This window comes from Hippocampus comes, unplaced genomic scaffold (genome assembly GCF_001891065.2).
Source record: "Hippocampus comes isolate QL1 unplaced genomic scaffold, H_comes_QL1_v1.1 scaffold36, whole genome shotgun sequence".
In the NCBI taxonomy this organism is placed as follows: Eukaryota; Metazoa; Chordata; class Actinopteri; order Syngnathiformes; family Syngnathidae; genus Hippocampus; species Hippocampus comes.
Genome location: NW_017805695.1, coordinates 263,048 through 274,314, shown reverse-complemented (window position 1 = coordinate 274,314; position 11,267 = coordinate 263,048). Strand labels below are relative to the sequence as shown.

General features: G+C 41.5%; 1 protein-coding gene across 2 annotated transcripts in view; it reads right to left on the bottom strand.

The window, feature by feature from the left end:
* Positions 1-11,267, bottom strand: part of nt5c2a (5'-nucleotidase, cytosolic IIa) — a 27,122-nt gene that overhangs the window by 10,133 nt on the left and 5,722 nt on the right. For both annotated transcript variants that reach the window (XM_019882201.1, XM_019882202.1), the window contains exons 3-12: positions 6,501-6,574; positions 4,678-4,795; positions 4,416-4,511; positions 3,469-3,560; positions 2,665-2,722; positions 2,377-2,470; positions 2,249-2,302; positions 2,043-2,126; positions 1,872-1,913; positions 1,624-1,731 (exon numbers count right to left, since the gene is read on the bottom strand). In XM_019882201.1, the coding sequence (XP_019737760.1) occupies positions 1,624-1,731; positions 1,872-1,913; positions 2,043-2,126; positions 2,249-2,302; positions 2,377-2,470; positions 2,665-2,722; positions 3,469-3,560; positions 4,416-4,511; positions 4,678-4,795; positions 6,501-6,574 (820 nt within the window). The remainder of the gene's footprint in view (positions 1-1,623; positions 1,732-1,871; positions 1,914-2,042; positions 2,127-2,248; positions 2,303-2,376; positions 2,471-2,664; positions 2,723-3,468; positions 3,561-4,415; positions 4,512-4,677; positions 4,796-6,500; positions 6,575-11,267) is intronic.

Genomic DNA, 11,267 nt, shown 5'->3' with positions numbered 1-11,267 from the left:
TTGTCTTTTGCGTCTTCTCTGGTGAATTTGATGCTGTCGTCTAGATTATTTATGTGTTCGGTGAATCCCTCAACTTCCGTTGTTTTGATTTTGACAAAGGTGTCATCCACATATCTAAACCAATGGCTTGGTGGGGAACCTTTGTATGAAGACATTGCCAAATTTTCAAATTCTTCCATGTACAAGTTAGCCACAATGGGAGACACAGGGGATCCCATGGCACATCCAAAGACCTGGTGGTAAAACGTGTCCCTGAATTTGAAGTAGGTTGTGTTGAGGCATATTTCTAACAGTTCACAAATGTGTTCCGGCAAAAGTTTAGTTCTTTCAGCGAGCGTTTTGTCATCTAAAAGTTTTCTTCTCACAGCCTCTACAGCCCTGGCTGTGGGCACCGAGGTGAACAGGGCGGTGACGTCGAAAGAAACGATTGTTTCGTCATTCTCTACTTTTAGGTCTCTAATTTTGTTGACAAATTTTTACCCACAGGTACAGATGACGACTGACGGAACCCTTTCTACGATGGAACTTTCCTGTACGACTGAGAGCCTCCACAAGCAGCATTGGAAAACGTGAAGAATATTTGGTCTCCTACAGCAGAGGTGCCCATTACGTCAATTGCGATCGACCGGTAGATCGCGGACTGGTCCCAAGTCGATCGCGAGGGGTGTAGAGAAAAAACAACAACAACAAAAAAACAACCATTTGTGTGTCTTTGTGCATGTTAGTAATATATTTTTTGTGTTAATGTACACTGCACCCTAATCATCCTATCAGTCTCATTTTCACAAAAAGTATAAAAAAATAAAATAAAATAAAGCAGGTAAATCTTTAACCTACGGTGGCACGTGACTGCGTCACCGGAAGTTGTTAGCGCTCAGCAATCTGCAATTGGAGCTTGTGATCAGAGCTGTTGCGCTATATCTTTTATCGTTATCATTATTCTCATTCAGAGTTTGCTTCGTGTACGATTCACCAAGGGCACGGGCAAAGAATAGGAATCTAGAGGGCCGAGGGAAGCACTTTAAAACGGAACGTGTTTGCTACGATAGTTAACAGGCTGCAAAAGTGCGTCGCATGCCTCCATGTCAGGCTGTTGCTCATCATGGCGTGCGTGTGTATGTGCGTGCGCGATAACGGGTCGACCGCGGGAGGTTGGTTGATCGAAAAGTCGATCTTCGGTCCAAAACGTTTGGGCACCCCTGTCCTACAGAAACTATATAAAAACAAAAAACATATTTCCCTCCCACATCTTTTTCCATTTTCAAACATTTTTGCAAAAGTTCCAGGGAGCCACTAGGGCGGCACTAAAGAGCCACATGCAACTCTTGAGCCACAGGTTGCCAACCCCCACTCTATATAAATAAAGCTGTATTGTATTGCAATTCCTTTCGCGTAGCACCATCTAGTGGATGCATAGCGCTACCGCTATTGTATGTGCCTAATAATGCAGTCTGCCCTATATTTGAAACAATTTAGAAATAGGCCGTTCACTGACGGTGCGCCTCATAATCCAAAGCGCCTTATAGTGCAGAAAATACGGTACTTTGAAGTATAATTGGTAGTTGACTTTATGACCCACACATGGACCCCATTCCCACCGACTCCTGCTAACCGCACACTCACTGTGTCAACCTGTCGCAGGACTGTCCCCTCTCCAAAGAACACAGGCTTGCGGGCATCTACCAAGATCAAGTCAAAGTAAGACTGCCAAGGTCTGTGGATCGTACCCAACTACAAAGGAAGCAAACACACAAATATTTCATAAAGGGTTCTCATGTACAACAAAAGACTGAGAGAACGGTCTTTGAGATATTTCGATAGGCTGCTGCTAAATCTAAATGTTAAGCATCCCAATTTTAATTTGTGCTTACCTTTTGACCATGTGGAAAATCAAATAAGTAGGTCATTATTTTCTGCAAAGACAGAGGAACAAAAGCTGAGCAAATCCAGACATTCTGGTCCACGATGCATATAGACTTTCTTTCTTTCAACATTTGTTTTTAGCACTCCCTTCTAGAGGCAAGTGTAAATATCGAGCTCACCTCGGTGTATTTGTAATCACTGTTGGTTGCAAGAAACACTTTGGCCACTTCATTCATGCGACTAAGGAGGAGAGGAAGCTTTGGCTTGATGGGAGAAAAAAAACAAAACACAAAACACAGAAATATTATGGGCAATTTTGCCACAATTTTGTTTTTAATGGTTCACAGTTTCTCTCTTAGTATGAAAACTAATGTGTTTTACTTACATCCTTGACCACATATTTCTGCAGGTTTTCAACAGTCTTTTCTTTTAAAGACCCCTTTGAAAAAAAAAATAGCAAAAGTAATTCACGACACACCAAGATGACTATTGTAGAAAAGATCGTTAATCTACCTGGAAATGAACCCAGTCCACAGCATCTCTTACATCTTGGAATATGCTCTTATATGACATATAAAGATCACCATCGATAAAGCCAGTCTCACAACTGCGGGAAATAAATCCATGTCATGAGGCGGTGCGCTGCAGTTGCAACATCTATTCTTAAAATCTTGATGGGATGATGAAAAATGTTCCTGAATATGATCAGCGTAGCCGGAGGATGAGCTTCCAAATTAAGCTCCACAGTCAGACCAGTAAGGAAGCAATGTGTACTGTTCGGAATTAGGACCATACATTTACCTTGAGTATCGACAGCAGTTACTGAAGAAGTCAACCAAGCAGGCGATGAGGTAGGTTTCTGAAAAGGAACATTTATCAACAAAACATTTTACAATGTTTCAAATACACGACATGAATTAGGGCATCAGATAGATATGTTTTTGGGGTGGGGGGGGCCATGCCGTTTCCACTATTTGGCAGAATAATACAACTCTGACAACCGATGAATAGGCTGATTCATTTAAAAATATATAAAATGAATACTATAATTCAAATCAATTTTACAAATCAATTTTCTAAATCAAAACATTATATAACACGAATACGTACACCGTCAAAACTTCATGCCTCTGCCTTTTCACACACCTGACACTCACTATTTGGAGCTTCCTATTTAACCCTTTTTGGGGGGGGCATATGCGCCACCATGCGTTAGAATCAAGGGCTTACAAAAAGAATGTTATACTATGGCTCCAACACAGCCAATGACAATCATCTGGCCATTATTGTGGACTCCTTATCACAAATCTTAAGAGAGGTACAGCCATTGCTAAGCACATTCATTTCGAACATAACTCAACTGGGCAAGGCGGATGACCACCTTACACACAGTCTTGGTTCTGTTCGAGGTTTTTGAATCCGACTCCCTATGGGAAGTGCTTTGAGATACATTTTGGTGTGAATTTGTGCTCCATAATTAAGATCGACTTCATATGACAGTGAGCATATCCGGACTGAAAAGCATTCACATGTAGCACAGATGATATCGGCTAAGTTTCCTTTAAAACCCATGTCAAGAAGTTTTGTTTGGGTTTAGATTATTACCAGGCAAGTTGAAGAGCGTGTTCAGGATGTAGAAGCGCTCTGTATCTCCACGCTGAATAAATTTGTTTGGGTACATCGCTCTGATGTCAGCCCTATGCACAAAAGTCAAAAAAAAAAAAAAAAGTAAATAAAATTACTCAATTAACAAGAAATTACCGGTACTGTAAAAAATTCAACAGTCAGTACAATCACACACAAGAAGAAGTCACTGTGTGTGTGTGTGTGTGTGTGTGTGTGTGTGTGTGTGTGTGTGTGTGTGTGTGTGTGTGTGTGTGTGTCAGAAATGTATCACATTGTTATTTCAGTCCCCTTTATCACCAATCCCCACCATCCCCTCCCGCCAAAAATATCCACATTTAGCGGTTACTCCAGTGGACAGCTTTCCCATTTAACTTAATGGGGAAACAATTAGGGAATGAACGCGGCCCACTGCAAATGGAACAGTGCTGATTCCTGCAGTTGGTATCACTCAAACGTATTATCGTCGTGGTTGAAGCTTGCATCCAAACAACAAATGTTATTGAGGCTTTTCAAGAGGGCTTTTATTAACAGTGACGAGTGCAAGCACCCTTATCCAATAAGCAGTTTTTTTCACCATCATTTTGATGTTACTACAAAGGAGTAGTATTCTAGCTAACACGCTGTCTTATTGCTAATAAAATGTTTGGATTTTTACACATTTAACCCTATCATGCACCCTGTAACCTGATAATTAGCTGTCCACCGTAGTAACCACTGTCCCTGAAAGGGTTAATCACTACGTTTGAGAGTTATAGGCCTTCTGTTTGCATATGGGTCATTTGACTTTTGAAAATTAAAACACGTGTTTTCTTCCTTTCCTTTTGTATGAATACATTCTACAGCTTCATACGGTGTATGTAAAATCAAAACTTTCCAGCAGCTGCGTGAAATGTATCGACAACATGTGCACGAGATCTAATTCTCACCCTCTAATGAAGTTGAAACCGTGCACACAAACAAGGATGTTCCCATAAGCGTCCACTTTGAGCAGGTTGCCGTGCATCGTGTCAAACACAAGGCCTCTGAGGAAAGAAGAGAGGGAGGTGACTGACTCTTCACAGTATTTGGCAGTGTGTCTGTGACCAAACTGGAAGCTACTTTGGATTGTTGTCAGTTCCATCAGTTTAAAACACCAACAAATATATGGCATTTTAACATCAAATTAATGAAAGTGTTTAGTGGACTTACCGCGTGGGGAAGGAAGGATCGTAGACAAAGTTGAGGAGCTCCTGCGGATATCCAATGGATACCAGGCGCTCCACTGTCAGGTCGAAGCCGAGCGCCTCATACTCTGGAGATTTATACACTTTATACACACAGGGAGACAAGGTTTTGTTTAGCAGAGCTCAGGAAGAGCATCGACATTACACGCTGTCATTCAGTCTAAAGCAGGGGTGTCAAACATATGGCCCGCAGGCCGGAACTGGCCTGCAAGGAGGTTCGATCAGGACCGCACGATAATTTAAAAGTGAAAAAAATGCATAAAAGACACGAAATGAATAGTTTTAATAAGGTGCAATTCATGAAATATCCGCTAGGGGGACACTCTGTTTTGATCAGAGAAGAAGACAAGAGCAGCCTCAGTCTGTCGCTGAGACAGACTAAACACACCAGACACTATCAAGGACGTGAATACTTTATTCTTTACACATTTAATAGCACTCTCCTTAGTTTGTAAGGTGTAGGCAGGGATTACATTTAGATTTTATATGCATGTGTAAATGGTTTAAAAATTCCTTTCTTTATAAATTCCGTTTAATCTTAAAGTGCATTACTATATTTTTCAGTACCAATTGCAATACCAATTAAAGTTTTGTGCCTTTGTACAATCAGTGGGATCAGTTGCAATGCATATATGTGAATGATAAAAGTAAATTGCACATTTGAACCTTCATGAAATGTTTTGTAAAAGATCTGTTTATTAAATTTCAACATTTTCCTAATGTTCTTGTGCTTCTTTAGACCAAAATGAAGGAAAGACATTATTTTGGTTATTTATAGCAGAGTATGGTATAATTTTAATGGTCCGGCCCACTTGACATCTATTGAGGCCGTATGTGGCCCACAATGTGAAATGAGTTTGACACCCCTGATCTAAAATATCCATGTCAGAGGCAGTGCTCTCCATATTTGTACATGGTTGCAAAGTAGTGAGTTTTAGCCAGCTCTTAAATATTCCATAAGAACCGAAACTACTTCAGTTTACTGATATACGGTATCCACATGTAGCTTGTTCGATGATTTGGGCAAATGGCCGTTTACGGTTTTCCAAACCACATGAAAGTGAAAACTCGCTTGCGCGAAAATATTTACACATGAGCAAATATATGTTCAATTAACACAGGCTTATGGTCCTTGAGCTCTCCGTAACTTGGAAGTTATTTTCCCAGCCATGTTGCTTGCTTTTTGTCACGTGGATGGCGACGATATTGTGAACCATTATAAAAAATAAAAATCATATAAACACCCAAATGCTGTTGAATTGCTGACATCACGGCACGTTGACGTAACGCGGCACATCACAATGCCAAGAACAGCAATGGCGTTAGAACGACAAGAAAAATAATTAGATTACTTAGTTATTCAAAAAATGAACGGCGTTATACTTAAACGCCATTATTCCCAACACTGGTCATGTGAGAGCAATTTGGTCTCTATTCACTTTGTATTGCCCTAAACTAGTCTTCAAGACTCTGGCAAGGGTTGACAACTAGCCAGCCTGATCACCATCCTGATCATTTGAATCAGATGTCTTGGCGGAGGGAAACTTCGAAAACAGGCATGACAGGTGTTGCCTACTTCTGGCAATGAACTAAATTCGAGTTTCCGTGAAAAAAAAATTGGATTTGAGTAGTGTTCCGTGTGAAAACAAATTTTTGTAGTTCCACGTTGAGTGTGACTGACTGATATCAGATTTCAATTCTATTTGTACTGTTCCAAAAGATGAATGTGTGCAAACACATGAAAGATTTTATACCGCAGGGGTACACAAACGCTCAAGCACCACTTACCCGCCAAAGTGTAATCCATATCAAAACCAAAACATTTGATCTTCTCCATTGCTAAGCTTCGGTTGACAAACACCCTGCAATGGGAAATTAGTGTTGGGTTAGAAACATGCACCGAAACTGGCTACCTGCACACAGCCCCACAAATGATTCGCAGGAATCTTACACCAAATGATGGAGTGAATGAAATTAAAACATTTATTCTATTGACAATTTTATCTTTGAAAGTCTTTACACAGACTACAGTTATGTGGCGATCAATCTGTGTCAAGCTTGGGATAAAAAAAATCAGCTCAAAATCTCATTTCGCTTGATGATCCTGGACACCCATGTATTAGGAACACTGCACATGCTATTCAAAATCCTCAAAATGTAGGCAAATTCATGTTTATTATTTTTTTACACACTCAAAAATGTACCGGTACTGTACAAAACTTAAAATTCTTGTAAACGTTGATTTCTGGTGAATCAATGAACTGCAGATTTAAAGAACTCGAATCACAACATTGTATCGCAGGGAGTCAACCGACATCGGGCACCATTTCTGGCTAAGATGTTTCACCAGCACTCCTCAGCGTTTCTTGGTTTTGCCTCAGAAGCAAAATACTTGATGTCGTCTCACAATGCTCGATTGGATTTAAATCCACGGATTGAGCCGGCCACTTTAGAGGGTTAATCTTGATGACCCTGAATCAAGATGCAACCCGATTCCTCATGTATTTGTGGTCGTTGTCTTGTTGAAACACATTTCAACAGTTCCTCTTTCCCGAAGGGAAACATGACCTCATCAAAGAATTGGATGTATTGTAACTGATCCAAGACCATGCCGAAATTTTCTTTACAGTGGGCTTGAATGCTGCCGTTAGAGGGGGTGTTTGCCAAACCGTCTGCAATGACTAGACCACAAAAGAACATTCTTGCCTCGACAACATTTGTGCAGTTCTTCTTGAACCGACGAATGCCTTCTTCGGCAAATTGTAACCCAACATTGCTTTTCCCTGGCCAGCCGTCCTGAACTGGGATACCAGTTCACATGTGCTAGATACAGTATTGGTCAACTCTATGCAACACAGACGTAAAGCTGTTCCTAGAAACAATGCCTGTTAGAACGACGGTAAATTGTCATATAGTACTTCACAGGAGCACTACAGCAAGCAATTTTCAGTTTATGGGTCAATGACAAATCAAGTATCAGAAACAGCATGTTCAATATAGATAGATGTCAAGTCCGTATTTGTATCCAGAACACTTTGTTTGAACAGGTCTCATTTACTGAAGTTCTTTTTTGACCATTTTTTTCAATGGTATTTTCAATTTTTCAACAAAATATGTCAGCTGGTGCAACCAGATATTTAGAGAAACATACAGTGTATACATCCATAACCCCTATTTTAATCAGGATCAAATTTATTGTCCAAATATGCAAAAAACACACAAGGAATGTACTTCCCAGTTACAACCCATCCAGGGGAACATAAACAGCAATAAACAACATAGGGGAGATTATCAGCACAACAATTCTCTAGCTATTCAGAAGAATTGATGATTGTGAGATGATGGCACAAACTGGTGCAAAACACCACATCCAGGCAGAACTAAGGAGGAGATAAGGCCTGCAAGGGTGAAGGCTAGGCTAAGAGAGCAGCAAATGTGGCTTCCATTGATACACTTCCATAAACAAAGGGGAATGGTAATACATGAGTGAGTTGATAAAGAGTTGCCACCGCAAATCGACCAGCAGATCTATCGAGAGTATACCTTAGAGACGTCTCACTCAATCCATCCATTTTCTACTGCCTATGCTAGGTTGGCCCTCTGATGCTAATGTGGACAGGATTTATTTCTGTCAGGGTCACTAAAGTGGGAAAAACAAATGGTTGGAAATGCATCACGTCTAGTGCTGTGAAAAATTGTTGGCTCTCTTCTCAAATTTTCATTTTTTGCATAGTTTGCCCACTTTAATGTGTAAAACATCATCCATCCATCCATTTATCCTTTTTCCTGATCCACTTATACTGACAAGGGTCGTGGGGCGTGCTGAAGCCTATCCCAGGTGTCTTCGGGCAGTAGGCGTGGTATACCTTATACTGGTTGCCAGCCAAACGCAGGGCACACAGAGTTGGACAACCATCCGCCTTCACACTCACACCAAGGGACAATTTTAGAGTGTTCCATTAACTTGCTACGCATGTTTTTGGAAAGTGGGAGGAAACCAGAGTACCCGGAGAAAACTGACGCAGGCATGGGGAGAACATGCAAACTCCACACAGGGAGGCCGCAGCTGGAATCGAACACTGCACCTCTGCACTGTGAGGCCGACGAGCTCACCAGTCGACCACCGGGCTGCCTTTAGGATATCATACAAATGTAAATATCAGACAAAGATAATATAAATAAAGTACGCTGTTTTTAAATGCTGACTTTATTTTTCAGTGAAAAAAAATATTCAAAGCAACCAGGCCCTGTACGAAAAAGTGCTTGCACAGCTGCATCCTCAACCAAATAACTGGTTGGGCCACCCGAAATCAAACATTTCCTACAACTGGCAATGAGTCTTTCACAGCTCTGTGGGCGAGATTTTGGGACACTCCTCCTTACAGAATTTCTTTATTCAACAACACTTGAGGGCTTTCGAGCATGAATGGCATTTTTAAGGTCAAGACATAGCAATTCAATCAAATTCAAGTCCAAACTTTGACTCGGCCGCTCCAAAACTTCATTCAGTTTTTTAACCCGTTCAGGGACAGCATGTTATCAGGTTGCAGGGTGCATGAAAGGGTTAAAGACATTCAGAAGTTGACTCGCTGATGTGTTTTGGATCATTGTCCTGCTGTGGAACGTGAGAGTTCCAGCTAGAAGTCACAAACGGACGCTCAAACATTCTTCTTCAAGATTTTCTGGTAAAGAACAGAATTTGTGGTTCCATAAATCACAGCACATTGTCCTGGTCCTGAAGTAGCGAACAGCCCTCGACCATCGCACGACAACCACCATGCTGGACTGGTCGTATGATCTTCTTTTTCTCAAATGTTGTGTTACATTTAGGCCAAATGTAATTAGATATGCACCTTCCAGAAAATTTTAAATTTGTGTCGTTGTTTATTTCTTTATTTTTGGTAAAATGTAAGATGAACCTTTATGCTCTTTTTGGTCAACATCGGTTTTTGAACTCTGCCATGAATGTCATTTTTGCAGATTTAAGCAAATACGTGTACTCCTTTGTCTCAAACACTGTATGTAAAGTATAATCACTGTTTACATATTTTAAACGTGCTGCTACCCACATACACTGACACAAAAATCCCAAGGCAGGGAACCAACCCTCCTTCACGGTTTATCAATTATCGCGGCAGGGTCCCGGTCCTCATGAATCGCGATAAGTGAGGGAACACTGTATATATTTGCCTAAAAGAGGATAAGTGACGATAGAAAAAAGAGAGAAGTGACACGATGAAAACTTTTCTATTGTCTCTGCAACATACCGTATTTTCTAGACTCTCAATCTCTCCTGATTATAAGTCGCACCAGCCATAAAATGCATAAAGAAGAAGGAAAAAAAACAACATTAGTCACACTGGAGTATAAGTCGCATTTTTGGGGGAGAAAGTTGTTTGATAAAAACCAACACCAAGAACAGACATGTCATCTTGAAAGGCAATTTAAAATAAAAATAAAATAGAGAGGGCGGCCCGGTGTTCCAGTTTTTAGCGCGTCGACCTCACAGTGCAGAGGTTGTGGGTTGAATCCCAGCTCCGGCCTTCCTGTGTGGAGTTTGCATGTTCTCCCCGTGACTGCGTGGGCTTTCTCCGGACACTGCGGTTTCCTCCCACTTTCCAAAAACATGCATGGCAGGCTGATTGAACACTCAAAATTGTCCCGAGGTGTGAGTGTGAGTGCGGATGGTTGTTTGTCTCTATGTGTGCCAGTTCACCCCCCCCCCCCCCACCATACTGCCCAAAGACGGCTGGGATTGGCTCCGGCATGCCCCGCAACTCTTATGAGGATAAAGCGGTTCAGAAAATGGATGGCTGGATGGATACAAAATAGAGAACAACAGGCTGAATAAGTGTACGACATGCTAACGTCCATCTCTCAAGCCAAATCACAATACTACTCTGGACTCATCTGCTCTAATACTGGAAATACTAGGACTCTCTTTTCTATCGTGAACAAAATCACTCAACCCCCTGTCTCCCTACCCCCCCGTCCCCACTTTTATTCTTCTGACACTTGCAACACTCTGCTCCTATTTTTTATTGAAAAAGTCAATAAAATCCACCAGCACCTGGGCTCCTCTGTACTTAATAGCGACAAAACGGAACTCCTCCTCGTTGGTACCAAATCCACCCTACACAAAACCAACAGTTTCTCTCTCACTATTGATAGCTCCACTGTGTCCCCCTCCCTTCAGGTCAAGAGCCTGGGTGTCATCCTTGATAGCTCACTGTCTTTCCACTCCCACTCCCACCCACACAATATAACCTGTCGCTGTCCCTCTCTCACCCCTCACACCACAGCTATCCTTGTCCACAGTCTCGTCACTTCCCGTATTCACTATAGTATTGCAATTCACTTCTTTTCGGTGTCCATCAGAAATTCCTCCATAAACGTTAACTGGTCCAGAATTCTTCAGCCCGTATCATCATTAGAACCCCCTCCGTTCATCACATCATCCCCATCCTCCAAGAGCTTCACTGGCTCCCTGTCAAACTGAGAATCAACTTCAAAATACTCCTCTTTACATTTAAAGCCATCCATAACTTTGCCCCC